This window comes from Balaenoptera musculus, chromosome 14 (genome assembly GCF_009873245.2).
Source record: "Balaenoptera musculus isolate JJ_BM4_2016_0621 chromosome 14, mBalMus1.pri.v3, whole genome shotgun sequence".
NCBI lineage: Eukaryota > Metazoa > Chordata > Mammalia > Artiodactyla > Balaenopteridae > Balaenoptera > Balaenoptera musculus.
The window spans coordinates 47,575,868-47,601,039 of record NC_045798.1 but is presented as its reverse complement, the minus strand read 5'-3'; the positions used below and the strand labels follow the sequence as shown (position 1 = coordinate 47,601,039).

Below are 25,172 nucleotides of genomic sequence, written 5' to 3'. Positions count from 1 at the left end.
ACCAGGGAAGCCCTCAAGATAATGTTCTGCATGCCAAATATGACTAGAAGTTGGGGGTGCAAAAGTAAATTGAGTACTCATAATATAGTGAGCTGCATTTATAAAACCATGCAGTGGGGGCTTTAATACAGGAATATGCAATGTACTTTTGGAATATAGAAGACAGAATGACATTCTTTGGTACAGAGAAATTGGGGAAATCTTCTTGAGAAGGTAATTTAAACTGGATCCTGAATAAATGGACATTTACAAGGTGATAGGCAGAAATGCAGAGCTGTGAAAGCAAGGTGTGTTCAGAGAATTGAAGCATAGGGTGATGTATGGGGTTTATTCAAGTTATTAATTTAGGCCTTTCTTTTATAGAGCCAGTAACAGTGGAAGTGGCTTTTAGAAACCCTTTGAAAGTTCCACTTTCGTTGACTGATTTGTCATTGCTCTGGAAGTTTCAACCTAAAGATGTCAGTGGAAAGGAAAATGAAGAAGTTAAAGAACTAGTAAGTTGTTAAAAGGTATTTGTAATAAGCATGTTTCAGTTAACAGTCTAACAGATGCTGTAATAACATTTCAACTTCTGTTCAGTGAGCTGAAGTTACTCTTTTTTATGCTTATTTTCCCTAGTTACAAAAAGTATGATATATGCTTATTGAAAATTGAGAGTACAGAAGAAGATAAGGATAGAAGTAAAACTGTTTTGTCTTCTCAGCATTTATTTCTTCCAGTTTTATTGCGATATAACTGACATACAGCGTTGTATAAGTTTAAGGTGTACAGCATAATGATTTGACTTAACATACCTCAAGAAATGGTTATCATAGTAAGTTTACTAGCATCCATCATCTTATATAGATACAAAATTAAAGAAATAGAAGAAGATATTTTTCCTTGTGATGAGAATGCTTAGGATTTTCTCTTAACTTTCTTATATAACGTACAGCAGTGTTAGTTATATTTATTATGCTGTACATTACGTTTCTGGTATCTTATCTTACAACTGGAATTTTGTATCTTTTGACTTCTTTCATCCAGTTCCCCCTCTCCCCACTCCCTGCCTCTGATAACCACAAATCAGATCTCTTTTTCTATGAGTTTGTTCATTTGTTTTTTTGTTTTTGAGGTATAATTGACCTACAACGCTATGTTATTTCCTGATACACAACATAGTGATTTGCTATTTCTGTACATTTTAAAATGATCACCATAATAAGTCTAGTTGTCATCTGTCACCATACAAAGATGTTACAGAGTTATTGACCATATTCCCCACATTGTACATTTCTTGTGACTCATTTACTTTGCAACTGGAAGTTTGTACCTCTTAATCTCCCTCACCTATTTCCTCCCACCCCACCCCCTGGCAGTTACCTGTTTGTTTTCTGTATCTGTGACTGTTTCTGTTTTGTTATGTTTGTTCATTTGTTTTGCTTCTTAGATTTCACTGTCTTCTCAGTATTTAGAACTAACTACTTTAACACTTATAGTATGCCTTTCTAATCATTTGCATTTGTATGTTTTTTCCTCATACGTGGGATTCTCATTATGTATGTTGCTTTTTTCATTCTGTATTTATATGCATATTTTGGTATTAAATATATTAATATTTCATTTTTGTATAATATTCCATAACACGAATGGTCTGTAAGCTATTCTACTCTCTCTCCATTGGTAGTAGTTTTGGAAGTTTTCATTTGTTTACTATTATAATAATTCATTGGTGAAAATTTGGGTACATAGTTTTTTTATCCTGATTACTTCTGTAGGAAAAATTCCTAGCCATGAAGTTAGAATATTTTAGGGAATAAATATTTTAATACTCTTGGTTTCCCAAAAGGTCATACCAGCAAGCTTTGCACCAGCAGTATATGGGGTTGGGTATCTCATCTTTGCAAGATTAAGTATTCTTATTTATTTAAAAAAATCTCGATTTTATAGGTTAAGAAAAATGCTGTCTTACTATTTTATTTTCCATTTCATTGATTTCTAGTGAAGTTGAAGTTCTTGTTTTTGTATTTCTTCTTTTGTGAATTGTCATAACTTTCATTTATATTTATCTTTTTTCTTATGTATGTCTAATAATTTCTTTATATATTTAAGATAGTTATTTTTGAGGCAGGAAATTTTGTTACCCAGCTGATTGTAACAGAAATAACTTGGGCGAGTACATTTTTTTACTTAGTTATTTATTAGTTTATTCACCAATATCTTTTTTTTTTTTTTTTAATTTTTATTTATTTACTTATTTATTTATGGCTGTGTTGGGTCTTCGTTTCTGTGCGAGGGCTTTCTCTAATTGCGGCAAGTGGGGACCACTCTTCATCGCGGTGCGCGGGCCTCTCACTATCGCGGCCTCTCTTGTTGCGGAGCACAGGCTCCAGATGCGCAGGCTCAGTAATTGTGGCTCACGGGCCTAGTTGCTCCGCGGCATGTGGGACCTTCCCAGACCAGGGCTTGAACCCGTGTCCCCTGCATTGGCAGGCAGATTCTCAACCACTGCGCCACCAGGGAAGCCCTCACCAATATCTTTTATGTTACTTACACTTCTTTATACTACCTTGCTATATGCTTTAATAATGTGGTAAAAATTATTTTTAAATTGGGAAGTATCCCAATATTTTGGTGCTGATTTATGAAGAGAGAACTTAAAAGAAGATGTCTGTTATACTAACTTTAAACTATTTAAACTATTTCTCTTGAAGCGTTTTCAGTTTTTTAAAGGTTGCTTTATTAAGTCTTAAGTCTTGCTGCTTAAATTCATTTGAAGACATTTTGTGATTATTTGTACTTATTGTGAATAGTTTTGAAAGATTGAGGTTTCCCAGGCTCTATTCTGACTTGAATTTTAGCAACCTCAGTAATTTTTCTAATGTTTTTTGGATGCCTGGAATACAAATTAGAAGAGTATAAATTGTTCACTCTTGGAAAAGTTTTTTTAAAAGATCTGTTAGTTTTTGATGTGTGTTAGTCTGTTCAAGATATTAGGTTTTAAAGGAGGTTTATTAAAGTTAAGTGAAAATTGTCATTGTGTATAATGAAGTTGCACTTTTTTCTGTAAATTTCAAACTTTTCGGGTTTCTTCATGAGCTTCTACTGGTGATGGACTAAGATGCTGAATTGGAATTTAGGGAAATGAAATTTTTATTTCTTGTGTCAATTAGCTAATTTCATGGTAAAAGTTAAACAGGGTTTATGAGGATTAAGTTTACCCCCAGTGTGAGCCAACTTTAGCTCTGCTTTTGGAAGAGACAGGACTTTTTTGCTCTCCCGCACTGCCCTTATTGTCCACCAATCTTACGTATCCTACTTAAGCTGTTATTACTTTTTCCATGTGTAATTAGCCAATTTGGAAAAAGAGGCTGGTCGGAGTAAAAGATGAAAAAATTTGCTCTTATTGCAAGATTAAATTAAATGGCCATTTTTTTGCGATGAGCAACTGAACTTGTATCTCTTGAGATTTTATCTTCTTGGTGGCTGTGACCTTGAGTAGATCACTTATCCTCTGCAGTTGAATTGGACTGAATGAAATGAAAATAAAATAAATCAAGTGCCTACTACTGCATGACTTTACTGCCGGAGTGAAATCAAAGCACTTTGCATATTGCTTAGCACATGCTGAAAAGCTAATAAATGCTAACTATAACTATTGTTATTGTTCTTAAATATTGATACATAGAAATGTTAATAATCTGATACTTTATTCATTAGAGTGTATATTTTACATAATTTATTTTTCAGGTAAAAGGTGAACCTGAAATGATTGGAACTGAAGTTGTTTCAGAATTCTTAATTAATAGTGAAGAATCTAAAGTGGTAATTTTTTCATTATTTTTCTGTCAAGTCTTTAAAAGTAAGATGAAAACAAATTTTAAAAATCCATTTATTCAGTTTGTTTTATATTCCAGTTTTCTTAAAAACTAAAATTTGGAATATTAGGAAACTGGAATTGCACGGGGGGAAATTGATTGGGAAAGTAGGTTTGCAGTGGCCTTTAGTTTGTTAATTTCCTAAGAAGCCTGGTGAAAAAAGTTTTTGCTTTCTTCTTGGCATGAGTGTTGTAATTTCATATGATATTTGGTTGACCAGAATATTTTGGTTTTTATTAAAAGTACTGATGAGGATCCAGGCCCATAACTTCTGAATTTAGAAAATTTCTTTTGAAGAAAATGCTTTCTATAAGAGAAATCAATTGATAGTTAAGTTTAGGTCATGAGTTTATATTGATATTAAATTATATTGATATTAAATATAAATTCTGCAACATTACAGAATTTAGGTATTGTACTATTTAAGAGACTATGAAAACAGATAATAAGAGTGACTTAAATATCTCCACAGGCAAGGCTAAAGCTCTTTCCCCATCACATAGGGGAGCTGCATATTCTGGGAGTTGTTTATAATCTTGGTACTATTCAGGGCTCCGTGACAGTAGATGGCATTGGTGCTCTTCCTGGATGTCACACAGGTAAAGCTATAGAAACTAATAATTAAATCTCCATAGAATAAAATGAAAAATGAGGTATTTTAAAAATAAGTTTAATGTACATTTAATAAGGCATTTAATCAAATGAAAGAATGAATAATTTGGATTATTTTTAACTCTGCCATTGCTTCAAAAATAAACAACTTTATTCCCTTCTGACGTATTTTTGATAATTCTTTGGTTCTACCCTATGTATTTTTCTTTTTTGTTATTGATCCAAATTTAGTAAATTCTAACTAAATATATTCTAACCATTGGTTGAGATGTCTGCTGCCACTACAAAAATTGTCTGAATATATTCTATTTTTTGAATATGCAAACCAAAGACCAGTGTTTTCATATCATTGGATGTGAAACACCTTAAATTCTGTCATCTGTTTTGTAAAAAGAGTAGGATTTAGAGTTAAGCTGATATTCTTGGTGCACCAGATGATAAGTTTTACAAAGTTTTGAAGAGTAAAACTACCAGATATATGTTTAACATGGTTTGCCTTTTTTTTGCCCTTTAATTTCATGGAACCCTTCTAATATCACCTTGTAATTGTTATTTGAGTTTAAGTTAACAAGATGCTAGAGAGAGAGTTTACTATAAAATCCATCACTTCTATCTCTTAATTTTAGTAGCTAAGTCTTATTATTTTTTTTAACAAATTATAGTCATTGGCAGACTTGAATTTAGCATTTACAAAAGCTGATTATATTGGGAAATCTTTTGGGAACACTTGGAAAATTTGTTGGTCCTTTTAACCTTCAGTTGGATATTTCTACTTGCCTGCATATCTAGGATAATTCAATAAAACATTTTTTAAAAAGTATACAGAAGTGGAATGAATCCATAAGAATTCAAAAATTATAAACAAAAAATTGATACTAAAGTTGAGTATGGTGTTTATGCATTTTAGTACTATATGTGTAATTCTTGGTTGAAAAGCACCAGACAAGATTCTTTTATAAATAATCTTGCTAATTTTTGAATATTTTAAGTAAGTAAACTGAGTGTTAAAAACTTTTTGAAGCTTCTTTCCTTTCCCACTGTACCTACCTAGGATTTTAATCGAGTACCACAAAGTTACGGTTGTCAATAAATTATATCGAATTGCTTCATTTAAGGTACCAAATATATGCATTAATAAATATGTTATTTTATGACATTAGTGGGAGGAGAACCTGAATTAACTATTAAATTGCATCTTATAGCAGAATTTTTCTGAAGTTTTAGTGTAGTTCTATTTACTATGTAAAATGCTAATAGGGATCTGGGTCAGATGAGGTATGGGAAATGCTGCATTGTGTGTCTGGTCTGGGAGTATCACGGTGATCTTCAGCACATTAAAGTCTCTAAGTATTCCTGCAGGAAATATAATTGTACACCCTGGCTTTTTTCACACCTACATGCAATGTGTGGAAGCTTTTGAGGAAAATCTCACATGATTATTAAGTGAGTTTAATTTTGAGAAAGCTACCTATACTATCTTTAATTTTCTTTGTGCAGTCTATTAAGAAGATGTAGTTATTTATAATCCAGAAATAATTCAAATTAATATATATATTGAATATGAGTAGCTGTTCTGTCAGATAGATCTTTTTGGTTAATAGCCATTATGGTTAAATATAGGTTTCAAAAACTTCCTATTTAGTAGTCCTTCTGCAAAGTAAGTAAATCCTAATAAAATGAGAAATTAAGCAGCATGCAATAGGTGTTGTTAAGCATGGAAATAAAATATGCTTAACTCTTTGATTAACCATGCTAATTAGTAATTGTCTAGAATTTTTCTAGAAATAATCTGAAACATACAGTATTCATATATTCAAGCTAAATTGTTACCAGTTAACTTACCAAATTATTTTAGGGCGTTGATTGTTTTTTATTTCAGGAAAGCATTCCTTGAGTATGTCAGTCCGAGGGAGACAGGATTTAGAAATTCAAGGTCCTCGACTTAACAACACAAAAGAAGAGAAAACATCTATTAAATATGGTCCTGATCGACGTCTAGATCCCATAATCACTGAGGAAATGCCACTGTTGGAGGTATTTCACTTTTTAAAATTTCATGCACTTAATAATTTATCTGTAAGGTGAGGATGATATTTTGGGTAGATTAATTTTAGACTTTGGTATTATTGATTTAGACTTTGGTATGATATTTTGGGTAGATTAATTTTAGACTTTGGTTGCACTTTTAAATTCTTGGGGACTTCCCTGGCGGTCCAGTGGTTGAGACTCTGTGCTTCCACTGTGGGGTTGTGGGGGGGTGCGGGTTTGGTCCCTGGTCGGGGAACTGGGATCCGGCGTGCTGTGTGGTGCGGCCAAAAAAAAGCTGATGCTGAACAGATGTAATTCGCAAAGATAAGGTAATCATGCAAATTAGCATTAAGTCACAGTCAGGTTGTAAGATATAATCCTCAAAATACTAATGGAGGTTGAGAAAAACCTTCTGAAAGAACACTTTGGTTGTTATTAAAATCAATGGCTCTTTCTGGGTAGGACATAAAAATAACAGGAGTTAATTCTTGTAAAAAATTTAAGCAATATAGATAATTTTTATATGAATAAAACCAATATTCCCTTCACTTTCTTTGTATCCCACCCTGTCATACTTTCATGCCATCTTTTAGTTGCAAAAGATAGAAACTGATGCCGGGTAGCATAACCCGCCTCCCCCCACCAATATTATTTAGTTTGAAGGATTTTGGAATATCTCATGGAAACTAAAGTAACATAGAACAGTAGGTCTCAAGGAAGAATAAGGACTCAGCAGCTCCAGGGAATTCGTAAAGCCTTTAGAAAGCGTTACTTTTGATATGACTTCAGTCTTACAACTTCTGGTCTTTGTGCCACTTCATTACAAATTTCAAGTTTCTAGGAAAGAACTATGGCCCACCTTGAATCAGGTGTTTACCTGAGAGGCAGGCCAGTGGCACAGCCATGAGGTATAAGTGTGAACACTGGAAGGAGGGCCTTCCTCCTGCATCCTCAGGTTTCCCTAGTAGGGGAGTTAGAAGCTTAGTCATTCACCTTCAGAAAGTGCCAGTGATTCCAAACTGATGTTTCTCTTTTCAGACCTTTCGTTGTACACTTATATATATTTTTAGTAATCATACTGCACATTTTATCCTGTGACTTGCTTTTTGTCTTTAACAACAAAACTTGGTCTGTGTTTTCAATCAGTAAAATTCTTTTTTAACAGCTAGATAAGGTATTCCTTTATTCAGATACATTATAATGTATTTTAATCATTTACGTATTGATGAGTGTGGTTCTAGTTTTTCATCATTACTGACAGTTCTGCAGTAAACATTGTTTACATATTTTGTTCATGTTCTAGTTTAGGCTAGGCTTTTAGAAATGGAATTGTTGGGTCAATCGTGCAATATACTATAAAATTACCTTCAGCAAGGCTGTAGGAATTGACTCTTTTCCTTCAGAATGAGAGTGCCCATTGCTTCATGTCTGTGCCATAATGGATACTATCAGGTTTTTTATTTTTATTTTTTAACTTATGCAAATCAAAATGGCATTTCTTTGATAACTGATAGGGTTAGTCAATCTTCATTTTTTTGGTCCGTATGATTTTTTTCTTCTGTAAGTCCATATGATTCCCTTTAATTGGTGTTAACTTCCTTTTTCTCATTGGGTGACTTTATGGGTACTAATCCTAAAGTGGTGGGGTAGGTAACATGCTCATGAAAACGGTGATGTGTGTGTGTTGAGGGAAAGGTATTGTTGAGCTGCATGTATTCTGCCCAGATTTTACACTTGCTTAATTATGTTGCATTTAAAGAGTTGTGTAGGGCAAATAAAAGACTCATTGAAGACTGATGGCAGTGCCAGTTTCTGGTTGATAAATATTTGCACATACTTTAACTTTGATTTGGTGTGTTTCACCACTTAAAGATTTTTAACTTACATTAAATCATTCTTAACTGATGGTCCTTTACTTGGTTGCTTCTAAGTTTTATATTTACTTACAGAGACTTCCCTAGTCAAAACTTTTATAGTTTTATTGTTTAGTGTTTTTGCTTTGAAATCCAAGGGAATATACTCTCTGAATGTCAGGGGGTAGGGATCAAACTTTGTTTCTAGTCCCAATTACCATTAATTGAATATTGGCAACTTATTATGGCATCTTTCTAATATACTAAAATCCTGAAAGTATATTATGCAGATGATACCTATTCTCCTTGACATTTCTTCTGTTTTTGTGTCAGTTTCATACTCTTGCTTTATCATCTTTTTTTAATTTGGCAAGCCGAGGCCTCATAATAATTTTTTTCTTACACTTGTGCCACTTTTGTCCAAGTTTGCAAGTTCCCACAATAATACAATAATGAAAATTGGCATTTTTATTACAATTGCATTGCTATAGCTAGGAGTTTTGAGACTGAAGATGAAATGAGTTGGGATCCAAATGTTATTTTAGGGCTATTCAATACCATTGTAGTTTAGAAGTCACTAACTAATAAACATTTTGCTTAGGATTGTATATGTAAGAATTTGCTAGAGCTTACTTGCAGAAGGGGAGATTCTGACCTCTCTGGTTAAAGTTTTGAGATAAATCAGTAGAGAATACCAAAATACTCAGTTTTTATAGATTCTCCTAGCTTATGGTTTTCATTATACCATATCAGTTAAATGTTCTTCAGTTATTAAGACTGTTAAATGTGCCAATGGTTTTTAAGTGCAATGCTTCTCAGGCACACATTGTTAAGGATAGAGCTTAGCTTTTCATAAGCCCATCTCTAATTATTTGATCTTGGAAGGTTTCTTCACTTATAAAATGAGGAAAGTTGAACCAGTTGACTTTAAGTTTGTTTGACTTTAAGTTCTATTTAACTCAACAGTCTTTAAATTTACATTCATCTTGTTTTCGATATTGCTGGTTCTGTACTTAACTTTGCCTCTTGCATACCGTAGTATTTTTGTTTTGTTTTGTTTTTAAAATTTTATTGTTATAGATGCAATTCTCCCTGAAAAGGGTGTTTTAGAGCAGAGGACCTCTTGTTCTACATAATACAGCAACTGGTGTTTGGTTAATTAAACAAAAAAGCTTGTAAAGTGAATAACCAAAAAAACCATAATAGATCCATACCCTAAACATTAATTGAAAACATACAAATATCCATTTATTTACTATTTTGGGGTGTGGGTTTAGGTTAGAGGTCTTTTCTATGAGTTCTTTGTGTTGGTATGGGTTTCCTAATATGAGTTTCATTTCATCTTTCATGCATTCTTCTACATCCATAAGTTGACATTTTAAGTTTCCAGTTTTGGTTTCTTCAGAGTGAGAAGCTAAGGGAAACTGTCAAGTAATCTAAGTACAGTATATGTCTAGATTTTATCTACAGATAAAAGTTGTACTTTAAGGTATAAAAGAGGGTGGGTTTAGTAGAAAGCCAAAAGCTACTAATGTTCAGTTCCATAAACATCACTTAGTATTTTCTACTGAAATACTAGAGAATTTGGTTAATCCAACAGACATGGTAGGATGGAGGTCAGTTAAGAGACCTTATATTATACTTGGATGAACAGTAGTATACTTTAATATTAGTAAAAAAAAATCATAGAATATTCCCATTCCTAATATCTTATGTCAGAAATATTTTATAGAGTTTGAAGTGTTTAAGGGAGTAGTGAAAGAAGTAATCAATCTACAACATCTGATGAAATAGTCTCTAACAGTATATATTTATCAAAACAAGATTGAGGATGAAAATTAGGGAAACTCATTGAGAAAAGATAATTAAAGTGTCATGTGTTAACTCTCATGTGTATAGCATACTGAAAGCAGACAGTGAGCTATGAGCTATATCTACTTAGAAATATTTTGTATTTAAGTTCTGTTGGAGAAAAAATGGTGTCATTCCAAAACATTTTCTTCACTTATTAATTTTTAACATTTTGTTAGGATAAATTTTAACATAGAAAAGCAGAAAGAAGAGCAGGCCCCTTCAGGTTCTCACTGCATAGGCAGTAAGTTGTGTATATGTAGTTTATTCAACCAGACTTGTCTATCACTTGTGTGCAATCACTTGCTGTTACAGATAAAACCACAATGAATAACCTTTGCATATCAGTTCTATACATTATGTATATGCATATCACACATATGTCTTTAGGATAAATTAGTAGAAGTCACATTCCTGGTTCTTGGTCTTATTTTCCATTAAAATTTGAAGCTGTCCAAAACACCACCTGTTTAAAAGGACTTTTAGGGACTTCCCTGGTGGTCCAGTGGTTAAGAATCCGCCTTCCAGTGCAGGGGACGCGGGTTCAATCCCTGGTTGGGGAACTAAGATCCCACACGCCATGAGGCAGCTAAGCCCGCGCACCCCAACTACTGAGCCTGTGTGCCGCAGCCAAGAGCCCACATGCTGCAATGAAAAGATCCTGTGTGCCACAACTAAGACCCAATGTAGCTGCCCCCGCCCAAAAAATAAATAAAATAAAATAAAGGACTTTCAGCAACAGTGCATTTGAAGTAAAGGCTAGATACACTGGTTCTCCTTAGAGTCAACATAGTGTATTTAGTAAAACCTTTATTCTGAAGGTATATTACACAATATCCTACAAGTGGTGTATCCCTGGTCTTATTCCATCACCCTTCCCATTCTACCAGTGCTGTAGCCTTATTGATGGTATCTGGGTATCGGTGTGTGTTTTAGTGTGTCTTTACAGTACTCTGTTTCACTTGTTATTCATGCAGTTGTTTTTGATATAACAACTCAAAATTGATATTCCCTCACAAATTTTCGCTTATTTGACTAAGCTTATTTGATACTAGCTAATTAGTACATCATCAGTGTCTTCAGTATAATGCTATACTTGGTTTATTTTTTCCCATCTTCTTAATCTGTGTTTTGGATTTCTCCCTTAATCCCTTATTTTCTCATGTCCATTTTTAAAGCTTCTGATTTTCCCAGATTTTATCTGATTCATTAAGAATATGGCCATAATGAAGTCCTATTCAAACTTAGATTAAAAGACACAGATATTTCCACTGGACTTTCATAACTCCTTTGGGACAGCCAGCTGTAACTTTATTCCTCATACTGTTACCTTTATATTCTTCCTTTCTTAGATGCTGTCAGAGTACTTCTGACATTTATTCTTCTGGATCTTTTAAATGCAAATGACTTACTGGATGATTTCGTTAGCCCGTATTTCCATCTCTTATCTGAAATCCTGAGGCCAGGCATGTGTTGGAAGTCAATTTTTTTTTTTTTTGATTTTTAGAAATTGTGCATATACATGTGTGTTTTTATCTAAAGCATTATGTGACCCCTGTTGGGTTTGTGGCAGCACCTGGTAATCAAGCACATTAACGTGGCTTGAGTGAACCACATGAATATCACACTAAATGGAAAAGGCTATAAAGAGCCTCCATTCGTCAGATCAGGTTTTGCTTCCATACAGGTTACTGAAAGCCTGAGGATGTTCAAAGATACCGGCTTTTTAAATTATACATATGGAATCATGCATCTATATGCTTTTCCCTTTTAAGACCTATTGTGCATCTTTTCATTTTAATGATGTATAAATAGATAGTTGAGCTACTTTTTAAGTTGACAATGTTAAGGGTTTTACAGCTGATAATTGTTCATGTAACCACGCTAAATTACTTATAGCTTCTCTTGTCCATAATCTACACAGTTGTGAAAGTTTTGCCGGTGGCCCTCTAGTTATTGACATTGTACCTTTAATTCATAACTCTGAAATCTGCTACTGAGTAAAACTGGTCTCTGTCTCATCCTCTTTTTTAAAATGGAGTTCTTAATACCAAATACCCAGGGAGATATCAAAGAGAATTAATAAAATACTTGTAAACCTGTAGTAAAGAAATACAGCATCTTAAAGTGTTATTAATTAGAGGCTCAGAATTTTTAACAGACAATATAATAATATTTTTTCCCTCCAATGCAGGTGTTCTTTATACATTTTCCTACAGGGCTTCTCTGTGGAGAAATCCGAAAAGCATATGTAGAATTTGTCAATGTCAGCAAATGTCCTCTTACTGGATTGAAGGTTGTTTCTAAACGTCCAGAGTTCTTTACTTTTGGTGGTAACACAGCTGTTCTAACACCACTAAGTCCCTCAGCTTCTGAGAACTGTAGTGCTTACAAGACTGTTGTGACAGATTCTACCTCTGTGTGTACAGCACTCATATCATCAGCTTCTTCTGTAGACTTTGGCATTGGCATAGGAAGTCAGCCAGAGGTGATTCCTGTTCCCCTTCCTGACACTGTTCTTCTGCCTGGAGCTTCAGTTCAGCTACCAATGTGGTTACGTGGGCCAGATGAAGAAGGTGTCCATGAAATTAACTTTTTGTTTTACTATGAAAGTGTTAAAAAGCAGCCTAAAATACGGTGAGTATTATAAAACTTTTTAGGTTTAACCTCTGTGTCTAATATATATAGATATATATACACCCATTCAAATAAACATTTTGATATTTGTTAACATAAGTCATAGTTTACTAAGAAATTACTCCCTTCCAAATTATGCATGAAGTTTATATCTGAGGTTGTCCCTAATCTAACTGTAAGTTCCAAGCAGCCAAAAGTGGAAAAAATTAAGCTACATTAATATTTTTCATGCTTCTTTCTATAAACTTCATGATTCTTTGATACAGCTAAGTACTATGGCCAGAGTTATCACATAATAATGAAACTCACAGGTATCATGTATTAAAACAGGGTGTCATTTGTATATGAAGACAACTTGCCTACAGTCATCCTTTTTAAAGAAAATTATTCTGTTTTACTTTTCCTTTTCCCTAGTGCCCTCCCCTGCCTCCCAAAGTGTATGTATTTGCAGAGCACATGATTTAGGTGGTGTTACGGGCATGGCTGAAGAAATTAAACCTAACTGACTTACACAAGGATCTGTAGCCTGCAGCGCAGTAGAGTATTTTATGATAATGCCATTGTCATTTTTACAAAATTAACCTGGAATAATTGTGCTGCATTTTAAAATTTAATAAAATATCTTGTAAGGCTTACTGTGAGAACAAAAAGATAGAATATTTGTAAGGACAGGTATATTTTAGGTCCTCGGTAAATGTTAATTCCCCTTACGAAGGTGATAAAGAGTTCTCTGGCCAAAGCAATCCATTAAGGCTTTGTAGAATGTAGTAGTGGTAAAATGAGCTTCCAAAGAAAGTAAAGATTTCAGAATTTGGATCAAAGGGGATAGGCAAGAGAGTAGTGGGTATTCCAGGAAGTAACTGTATATATGAATGAAAATTTCCAAGTTGGAAAATATGAACTGCATATAATTAGTTTGGCTACAGTATAAAATGTATAAAAGGGGAATAAAGGTTGAATTGTAAAGCTCTATTGTGGAGAGCCTTAAATGCCAGGTGAAAGTTTGGCATTTACTTGGTAGGCATTCAGTCATTAACTTTGGAACTACTATAAGACGAGGTATAATCAAGACATGACTATATGATGATTATTTTCATGTACTATACTGTGGCTGAGTTTGATGAGCAGGGAAAAAGGGAGACTAATAGTTTTCTTCCAAACTGAGAATAAAGAATTGAACTAATGTTAGGCTAACTAGATAATTTTACCTTATTGTATCTGTCTTGGTTTTTTTAGAGTATGAATTGTCCTGAGGGTGAATAGGTTTTAAAAAGCTTTATTTGGAATTAGAGAAACATAACACTGGGAGAGGGTCTTAGATTAAATTTGTAATTTTTACTTCTTTAGTCACAGAATATTAAGACACACGGCAGTCATTTGTACCAGTCGATCTTTGAATGTGCGAGCCACTGTCTGCAGAAGTAATTCTCTTGAAGATGAGGAAGGCAGAGGAGGCAATATGCTAGTCTTTGTGGATGTGGAAAATACCAATACCGTAAGCTGGTTTAAAACTAAATTTTGTCTTTAATTATATTTTAAGTGTATCCTTTGTTTTTCGTAATGATTGTTTTTTCCTTCACAGGACAGCATAAGATAGGAATTTAGGAATGTTCATATAGAATAGAATGTAAAAACATGTTAATTCTCAATTTGCTTTGTAATTTTATCCCTCAGTACTTCAAATAAAAGGATCTAGTGGTATTAATATAGTATATAATCATATGGTATATGGCCATATACCAGTAATTCAACCCAAAAAAGATCTCATAAAGTGCTTTCTAGTCTCACCATTGAGGATGTGTTTTGATGTGCTGAAATTTACAAAGTTCTGTTAGGATTTCACATTCAGTATTAACTTGATAACCCCTCACTTATACATTTCCAACAGTACCATTTCCTTTATATAAAGCATTTCAAACATTTTATCATTCCTGTTTATGTACTCTAAATATCAAAATGAATATTCTTGAAGAAGGAAATGTTGTCTTATTAATGTAGAATCTTAGCTTCATATTGATTCAGTTTAGATACCTATTTGAAATGTTACTTATTATTTCTGTAATGTCTTTTTTCTTTTAGCTTCATAAATTTGTATGGTCACTTCATTTTAGGACATTTAAGGTCTATGTGCTGATACTTCGGTGATCTTACCAAAAAATCAATATTTGTAAGAGTAAGAACATGTGAATAATTTCAAATTAGCTCCTATTCAGGAGAATAAAAAATATATGCAATTTAAATAATTTTATGTACATTGACTGTATATTGGGATTCTGTTCTTTGTTGCTTTTTGCCTTAACAGGAATGTGAGAGAAAGATCAGAAGAAATAAAAGTGCTATGATTTTGATTAAAAATTGGCAGTAAATAATTTTTGCTATATTAAATAACTCATTATAATAGATTCTAATAACTGAAGCCTTTCAATATGTAAAAATTTGCCACTGGGAGTATATTATAATTAAATCTATTTTGTGAATAAGATGATGACTTATGTGTTTTAAGAATGTTTATAGAGGGATTTAAATAATTTACATTTCTGAAATGTATTGTTAATTTATTTCAAAATAAAAATTTCGTCTTATGTTAATTGATACTGACTTTGGTAGCAGTGTCATTCTCATTATTCTATATTAGAATAATGTTATCAATATTCTACGTTAGTGCTCCTCAATCCTAAATGACTCTTTTATTTCTTTTTGATAGAGTGAAGCAGGTGTTAAGGAATTCCATATAGTACAAGTATCAAGTAGTAGCAAACACTGGAAGTTACAGAAATCTGTAAATCTCTCTGAAAACAAAGGTTTGTGCCTTTATCCCTCTTCATAATAAATTCTGATATCTTCCTTGGTTGATTATATTTTTTTCAGAAGAGTACCAGAATATCATAAGATTATTGGTGCCTTTTTTTTTTTAACTCATTTAAATATCTGTATATACTTTGCTATAATTATATCATATATTACATCATATCAAAGTCCTTTTTTTTAACATCTTTATTGGAGTATAATTGCTTTACAACGGTGTGTTAGTTTCTGCTGTATAGCAAAGTGAATCAGCTATATGTATACATAATATCGCCATATCTCCTCACTCTTGCATCTCCCTCCCACCCTCCCTATCCCACCCCTCTAGGTGGACACAAAGCACTGAGCTGATCTCCCTGTGCTATGCGGCTGCTTCCCACTAGCTATCGGTTTAACATTTGGTAGTGTGTATATGTCCATGCCACTCTCTCACTTCATCCCAGCTTACCCTTCCCCATCCCCGTGTCCTCAAGTCCATTCTCTATGTCTGTGTCTTTAATCCTGTCCTGCCCTTAAGTTCTTCAGAACTATTTATTTTATTTTGTTTTTAGATTCCATATATATATGTATTAGTGTATGGTATTTGTTTTTCTCTTTCTGATTTACTTCACTCTGTATGACAGTCTCTAGGTCCATCCACCTCACTACAAATAACTCAACTTCGTTTGTTTTTATGGGTGAGTAATATTCCATTGTATATATTGCCACATCTTCCTTATCCATTCATCTGTTGATGGACACGTCAGTTGCTTCCATGTCCTGGCTATTGTAAATAGAGCTGCAGTGAACATTGTGGTACATGACTCTTTTTGAATTATGGTTTTCTCAGGGTATATGCCTAGTAGTGGGATTGCTGGGTCGTATGGTAGTTCTATTTTTAGTTTTTTTAGGAACCTCCATACTGTTCTCCATACTGGCTGTATCAATTTACATTCCCACCAGCAGTGCAAGAGGGTTCCCTTTTCTCCACGCCCTCTCCAGCATTTATTATTTGTAGATATTTTGATGATGGCCATGCTGACTGGTGTGAGGTGATACCTCATTGTAGTTTTGATTTGCATTTCTCTAATGATTAGTGATGTTGAGCATCCTTTCATGTGTTTGTTGGCAATCTGTATATCTTCTTTGGAGAAATGTCTATTTAGGTCTCGCCATTTTTGGATTGGGTGGTTTCTTTTTTTGATATTGAGCTGCATGAGCTGCTTGTATATTTTGGAGATTAATCCTTTGTCAGTTGGCTTTGTTTGCAAATATTTTCTCCCATTCTGAGGGTTGTCTTTTCATCTTGTTTATGGTTTCCTTTGCAGTGCAAAAGCTTTTAAGTTTCATTAGGTCCCATTTGTTTATTTTTGTTTTTATTTCCCTTTCTCTAGGAGGTGGGTCAAAAAGGATCTTGCTGTGATTTATGTCGTGGAGTGTTCTGCCTATGTTTTCCTCTAAGACTTTTATAGTGTCTGGCCTTACATTTAGGTCTTTAATCCATTTTGAGTTTATTTTTGTGTATGGTGTTAGGGAGTGTTCTAATTTCATTCTTTTACATGTAGCTGTCCAGTTTTTCCAGCACCACTTATTGAAGAGGCTGTCTTTTCTCCATTGTATATTCTTGCCTCCTTTATCAAAGATAACGTTACCATATGTGCATGGGTTTGTCTCTGGGCTTTCTTTTTTTTTTTTTTTTTTTTTTTATAAATTTATTTATTAATTGATTGATTTTTGGGTGTGTTGGGTCTTCGTTTCTGTGCGAGGGCTTTCTCTAGTTGTGGCGAGCGGGGGCCACTCTTCATCGCGGTGCGCGGGCCTCTCACTATCGCGACCTCTCTTGTTGCGGAGCACGGGCTCCAGACGCGCAGGCTCAGTAGTTGTGGCTCACGGGCCTAGTTGCTCCGTGGCATGTGGGATCTTCCCAGACCAGGGCTCGAACCCGTGTCCCCTGCATCGGCAGGCGGATTCTCAACCACTGCGCCACCAGGGAAGCCCTGGGCTTTCTATCCTGTTCCATTGATCTATATTTCTGTTTTTGTGCCAGTACCATACTGTCTTGATTACTGTAGCTTTGTAGTATAGTTTGAAGTCCGGGAGCCTGATTCCTCCTGCTCCGTTTTTCTTTCTCAAGATTGCTTTGACTGTTGGGAGTCTTTTGTGTTTCCATACAAATTGTGAAATTTTTTGTCCTAGTTCTGTGAAAAATGCCATTGGTAGTTTGATAGGGATTGCATTGAATCTGTAGATTGCTTTGGGTAGTATAGTCACTTTCACAATGTTGATTCTTCCAATCCAAGAACATGGTATATCTCTCCATCTGTTGTATCATCTTTAATTTCTTTCATCAGTGTCTTATAATTTTCTGCATACAGGTCTTTTGTCTCCTTAGGTAGGTTTATTCCAAGGTATTTTATTCTTTTTGTTGCAGTGGTAAATGGGAGTGTTTCCTTAATTTGTCTTTCAGATTTTTCATCATTAGTGTATAGGAAAGCAAGAGATTTCTGTGCATTAATTTTGTATCCTGCTACTTTACCAAATTCATTGATTAGCTCTAGTAGTTTTCTGGTAGCATCTTCAGGATCCTGTATGTATAGCATTGTGTCATCTGCAAATAGTGACAGTTTTACTTCTTTTCTGATTTGGATTCCTTTTATTTCTTTTTCTTCTCTGATTGCTATGGCTAAAACTTCCAAAACTATGTTTAATAATAGTGGTGAGAGTGGGCAACCTTGTCTTGTTCCTGATCTTAGTGGAAATGGTTTCAGTTTTTCACCATTGAGAACGATGTTGGCTGTGGGTTTGTCATATATGGCCTTTATTATGTTGAGGTAAGTTCCCTCTATGCCTACTTTCTGGAGGGTTTTTATCATAAATGGATGTTGAATTTTGTCAGAAGCTTTTTCTTCATTTGTTGAAATGATCATATGTTTTCCTTCCTTCATTTTGTTAATATGGTTTATCACATTGATTGATTTGTGTATATTGAAGAATCCTTGCATTCCTGGGATAAACCCCACTTGATCATGGTGTATGATGTTTTTAATGTGCTGTTGGATTCTGTTTGCTAGTATTTTGTTGAGGATTTTTGCATCTATGTTCATCAGTTATGTTGGCCTGTAGTTTTCTTTATTTGTGACATCTTTGCCTGGTTTTGGTATCAGAGTGATGGTGGACTCATAGAATGAGTTTGGGAGTGTTCCTCCCTCTGCTATAGTTTGGAAGAGTTTGAGAAGGATAGATTTTAGCTCTTCTCTAAATGTTTGATAGAATTTGCCTGTGAAGCCATCTGGTCCTGGGCTTTTGTTTGTTGGAAGATTTTTAATCACAGTTTCAATTTCAGTGCTTGTGATTGGCCTGTTTATATTTTTTATTTCTTCCTGGTTCAGTCTCGGAAGGTTGTGCTTTTCTAAGAAGTTGTCCATTTCTTCCAGGTTGTCCATATTTTTGGCATAGAGTTGCTTGTAGTAATCTCCCATGATCCTTTGTATTTCTGCAGTGTCAGTTGTTACTTCTCCTTTTTCATTCCTAATTCTCCCTTTTTTTCTTGATGAGCCTGGCTAATGGTTTATCAATTTTGTTTATCTTCTCAAAGAACCAGCTTTTAGTTTTATTGATCTTTGCTATTGTTTCCTTCATTTCTTTTTCATTTATTTCTGATCTGATCTTAATGATTTCTTTCCTTCTGCTAACTTTGGGGTTTTTTTGTTCTTCTTTCTGTAATTGCTTTAGGTATAAGGTTAAGTTATTTATTTGAGATGTTTCTTGTTTCTTGAGGTAGGATTGTATTGCTATAAACTTCCCTCTTAGAACTGCTTTTGCTGCATCCCTTAGGTTTTGGGTCGTCGTGTTTTCATTGTCATTTGTCTCTAGGTATTTTTTGATTTCCTCTTTGATTTCTTCAATGTTCTCTTGGTTGTTTACTAGTGTATTGTTTACCCTCTATGTGTTTGTATTTTTTACAGATTTTTTTCCTGTAACTGATACCTGGTCTCATAGCGTTGTGGTTGCAAAAGATACTCGATACAATTTCAGTTTTCTTACATTTACCAAGGCTTGAATTGTGACCCAAGATATGATCTATCCTGGAGAATGTTCCATGAGCACTTGAGAAGAATGTGTAATCTGCTGTTTTTGGATGGAATGTCCTATAAATATCAATTAAGTCCATCTTGTTTAATGTATCATTCAAAGCTTGTGTTTCCTTATTTATTTTCATTTTGGATGATCTGTCCATTGGTGAAAGTGGGGTATTAAAGTCCCCTACTATGATTCTGTTACTGTCAATTTCTCCTTTTATGGCTGTTAGCATTTGCCTTATGTATTGAGGTGCTCCTATGTTGGGTGCATAAATATTTACAATTGTTATATCTTCTTCTTGGATTGATCCCTTGATCATTATGTAGTGTCCTTCTTTGTCTCTTGTAATAGTCTTTATTTTAAAGTCTATTTTGTCTGATACGAGATTTGCTACTCCAGCTTTCTTTTGATTTCCATTTGCATGGAACATCTTTTTCCATCCCCTCACTTTCAGTCTGTATGTGTCCCTGGGTCTGTAGTGGGTCTCTTGTAGAAACCATATGTATGGGTCTTGTTTTTTATCCATTCAGCCAGTCTGTGTCTTTTGGTTGGAGCACTTAATCCATTTACATTTAGGGTAGTTATCGATATGTATGTTCCTGTTACCATTTTCTTCATTGTTTTGGGTTTGTTATTGTAGGTCTTTTCCTTTCTTGTGTTTCCTGCCTAGAGAAGTTCCTTTAGCATTTGTTGTAGAGCTGGTTTGGTGGTGCTGAATTCTCTTAGCTTTTGCTTATCTGTAAAGGTTTTAATTTCTCCATCGAATCTGAATGAGATCCTTGCTGGGTAGAGTAATCTAGGTTGTAAGTTTTTCCCTTTCATCACTTTAAATATGTCCTGCTACTCCTTTCTGGCTTGCAGAGTTTCTGCTGAAAGATCAGCTGTTAACCTTATGGGGATTCCCTTGTATGTTAAGTGTTGCTTTTCCCTTGCTGCTTTTAATATTTTTTCTTTGTATTTAATTTTTGATAGTTTGATTAATGTGTGTCTTGGCGTGTTTCTCCTTGGATTTATCCTGTGTGGGACTCTGCGCTTCTTGGACTTGATTGACTATTTTCTTCCCCATATTAGGGAAGTTTTCAACTGTAATCTCATCAAATATTTTCTCAGTCCCTTTTTTAGTCTCCTCTTCTTCTGGGACCCCTATAATTTGAATGTTGGTGCGTTTAATGTTGTCCCAGAGGTCTCTGAGATTGTCCTCAATTCTTTTCATTCTTTTTTCTTTATTCTGCTCTGTGGTTCCACTATTTTATCTTCCAGGTCACTTATCTGTTCTTCTGCCTAAGTTATTCTGCTATTGATTCTTTCTAGAGAATTTTTAATTTCATTTATTGTGTTGTTCATCCTGGTTTGTTTGCTCTTTAGTTCTAGGTCCTTGTTAAATGTTTCTTGTATTTTCCCCATTCTATTTCCAAGATTTTGGATCATATTTACTATCATTACTCTGAATTCTTTTTCAGGTAGACTGCCTATTTCCTCTTCATTTGTTTGGTCTGGTGGGTTTTTACCTTGCTTCTTCATCTGCTGTGTATTTCTCTGTCTTCTCATTTTCCTTAACTTGCTGTGTTTGGGGTATATGTTTTGCAGGCTGCAGGTTTGTAGTTCCCATTGTTTTTGGTGTCTGCTCCCAGTGGGTAAGGTTGGTTCAGTGGGTTGTGTAGGCTTCCTGGTGGAGGGGACTGGCACCTGTGTTCTGGTGGATGAGGCTGGATGTTGTTTTTCTGGTGGGCAGGATCATGTCCGGTGGTGTGTTTTGGGGTGTTGGTGAACTTATTATGATTTTAGGCAGCCTTTCTGCTGATGGGTGGATTTGTGTTCCTGTCTTGCTAGTTGTTTGGCATACACTGTCCAGCACTGTAGCTTGCTGGTCGTTGAGTGGAGCTGGGTCATTTTTTTTTTTTTTGGAGCTGGGTCTTAGCGTTGAGATGGAGATCTCTGGGAGAGCTTTCACCGTTTGATATTATGTGGGGCCGGGAGGTCTCTGGTGGACCAGTGTCCTGAACTTGGCTCTCCCACCTCAGAGGCTCAGGCCTGACACCCAGCCAGAGCACCAAGACGCTGTCGGCCACACGGCTGAGAAGAAAAGGGAGAGAAAGAAAAGAAAAGAAAGAAAGAAAAAAAAAGAATAAATAAAATAAAATAGTTATTAAAATAGAAAAAAATTATTAAAAATAAAAAAACAAGAAAGTAATTAAAAAAGAGAGAAAGAAAGAAGAGAGCAACCAAACAGAAAAGCAAATCCCCCATTGATAAGAAGTGCTAAAAACTGTACTAAAAAAAAAAAAGAAAAAGGACAGTCAGAACCCTAGGACAAATGGCAAAAGCAAAGCTATACAGACAAAATCACACAAAGAAGCATACACATACAGACACAAAAAGAGAAAAAGGAAAGAAAAAAACATATATAAAGGAAGAGAGCAACCAAATCAATAAACAAATCTACCAATGATAATAAGCTCTAAAAACTAAACTACGATAAACAAAACCAGAAACAAATTAGACACAGAAAGCAAACACAGTTGCTCCCAAAGTCCAGCGCCTCAATTTCGGATGATTCATTGTCTATTCAGGTATTCCACGGATGCAGGGTACATTAGGTTGATGTGGAGATTTAATCCGCTGCTCCTGAGGCTGCTGGGAGAGATTTCCCTTTCTCTTCTTTGTTCGTACAGCTCCTGGGGTTCAGCTTTGGATTTGGCCCCGCCTCTGCATGTAGATCGCCTGAGGGCGTCTGTTTGCCAGACAGGACGGGGTTAAAGTAGCAGCTGATTAGGGGGCTTTGGCTCACTCAGGCCGGGGGGAGGGAGGGGTATGGAATGTGGGGCAAGCCTGCAGTGGCAGAGGATGGTGTGACATTGCTACAGCCTGAGGCACACCATATGTTCTCCCAAGGAAGTTGTCCCTGGATCACGGGACCCTGGCAGTGGCGGGCTGCACAGACTTCTAGCAGGGGTGGTGTGGATAGTGACCTGTGCTTGCACACAGGCTTCTTGGTGGCTGCAGCAGCAGCCTTAGTGTTTCATGCCCCTCTCAGGGGTCCGTGCTGATAGCCACGGCTCATGCCCGTCTTTGGAGCTCATTTAGGCGGTTGATGACTTTCTTATAATTAACTTTTGTAAGCATTAAATTGTGCTTTCATTACTTTACATGACTGTAAGTGAAATTACAGTGTTAATCGATTCTTTCCCATCTTTTTATTCCACATCTTTTCTATTTGTATATATTTTTTCTTTTTTAAAAAATTCAATTGTAAAATCAGTGCCTGAATACATGGTCACTGTCAAAATTTCAAACAGTACAGAAACATATAGACTATAATTGAAAGTTTCTCTTTGTTTCCTTTACTATTGGAAAGCTGGTTTTTCTGTGTATAACCAAACTTGTGTGTTGATTGGCTTTTCTGTATATTTGCATACACATATAACTTTAAACAAAAGAATATGCACACTTGTGATACATACTGTCAAACTGTTTTCCAAAATATTTCCATCATTTTATCATCCTGCTAGTAGTATGAAAGTGCTTAGTGCTTGTAAGAGTAGATTGAAGCTGGCAAAATATTTACTGTTTCTGGAAAGAATTGTACAGTGCATTTTAAAAGATTTAAAAAAATGTTTAAACTCTTACGTAGCTTCATAGTAATTCTTATTTTTGGAATTTATACAGAGGAATTAATTCAAAATATAAGAAGATCCATATATTCAGAGCAGTTTATTGTAAGATTATGTTTAATAGGGAAAAATCAAATGGAGCTTTAATGTGAATTAAGCTACAACTCAGATTATTTTGTGGTCATTAAAATATGTAAGCTTTTAAAATGTGTTGCAATAGTGGGAAAATGCATCACAGCAAAGTATGTGCATATAGTAATATTGGTATAAATCATCCATATGAAAAAAATATTGATAGAAAATGAAGAAATGATAGAGTGGTGGAATTGTGGACTCCCTGGCTCCCAAGTTCTAATTTTTCAAATTTTCTGTTTATCTGTAATGTCATACATATCTGAATATATATATGTGCATATGAACATGCATTTCAAGAAAATTTAATCTTACCCTTTTAAAGAGCTGAATGAGATTTGCTTTATTGAGAGGAAAGCAAAGATGTTTTTCATTAAACACTATTTATAATTATGAAATATTTTCCAGTGTGACTGAAGAAGTCTGAGTAATGAATTAGGTTTTACCATGTTATAAACTGAGAAAGATATTTGAAATTTTCTCTTTTCTTTTCCTAGATGCCAAACTTGCCAGTAGGGAGAAGGGAAAGTTTTGCTTCAAGGCAATACGGTGTAAGGAGGAAGAAGGTAAATTCATTTTACTGTCACACTTTGTTAAATGGTCATTTTATATTTCATGCCAATGATATGATTAGTTTGTTCTCCCCTGTTTTTTAGTTGCTACACAGTCCTCAGAAAAATATACCTTTGCAGATATCATCTTTGGAAATGAACAGGTATGCAAATAAGCACAATAACGTTTGATTTTAAAAGTCACAGTCTGGAGTATCTTGACTGGTTTGGTAAAACTGTTGCTTTAGTAATCCCCAGATTCTTTGGTGGATGAACATGTCAGCTTTGTTGGGTTTTGCAACTTGTCTTCATGCCCCAAAGCAAACAAAAATGCTATATGGAATATAGCATTTTAATTAGTTATTTAAATTTAACTTTCTTTTAGAGTGTAAGATACTCATGAAATAAGTTTAGTCCTTGGGATTAAAGAAAGAAACAGGATTATATGAAGGAACCTGTTTATTTGGGAACGTGGTCACAGTGGAACATACAGATGATAACCCTCTGAATTTGGGAATATCATATGGTTCTGTGACCCAAATAATAAGCTGTTTTGTAATTTTAAATATATTATTGACTAGGGCAGTGATGCTCCCAATAATTTTATGTTAGAACCACCTTGAGAATGGTTTTCAAACTTTGAAATAATGTGCATATAAGTCACCTGGGGATCTTGTTAAAATGCAAATTCTCTGTCAGTGGGACTGGATGAGACCTGGGGTTCTGAATTGCTAAATCTCTGAGGTGATCTTGAGGTTATCAGTCTGCACCCTCTATTTTTTTTTAATTTATTTATTTTATTTTTGGCTGCGTTGGGTCTTCGTTGCTGCACACGGGCTTTCTCTAGTTGTGGCGAGTGGGGGCTACTCTTTGTTGTGGTGCGCGGGGCCTCTCATTGCAGTGGCTTCTCTTGTTGCAGAGCACGGGCTCTAGGCGCGTGGGCTCTAGAGCACAGGCTCAGTAGTTGTGGCGCGTAGGCTTAGTTGCTCCACAGCAGGTGGGATCTTCCTGGACCAGGGCTCCAACCCATATCCCCTGCATTGGCAGGCGGATTCTTAACCACTGCGCCACCAGGGAAGCCTTTCACACTCTATTTTTTATCTAGAGAATTTTTATAAAAATGAAAGCTTTGCTGTCCCACCTCTAAAGCTCTGGCTCATACTTTGGGTAGAGTTT

General features: G+C 35.0%; 1 protein-coding gene across 3 annotated transcripts in view; it reads left to right on the top strand.

The window, feature by feature from the left end:
- Window positions 1–25,172, top strand: part of TRAPPC8 (trafficking protein particle complex 8) — a 92,047-nt gene that overhangs the window by 51,642 nt on the left and 15,233 nt on the right. For all 3 annotated transcript variants that reach the window (XM_036874532.1, XM_036874530.1, XM_036874533.1), the window contains 9 exons: window positions 364–494; window positions 3,730–3,804; window positions 4,330–4,456; window positions 6,349–6,503; window positions 12,396–12,838; window positions 14,186–14,333; window positions 15,543–15,639; window positions 23,943–24,011; window positions 24,102–24,160. In XM_036874532.1, the coding sequence (XP_036730427.1) occupies window positions 364–494; window positions 3,730–3,804; window positions 4,330–4,456; window positions 6,349–6,503; window positions 12,396–12,838; window positions 14,186–14,333; window positions 15,543–15,639; window positions 23,943–24,011; window positions 24,102–24,160 (1,304 nt within the window). The remainder of the gene's footprint in view (window positions 1–363; window positions 495–3,729; window positions 3,805–4,329; window positions 4,457–6,348; window positions 6,504–12,395; window positions 12,839–14,185; window positions 14,334–15,542; window positions 15,640–23,942; window positions 24,012–24,101; window positions 24,161–25,172) is intronic.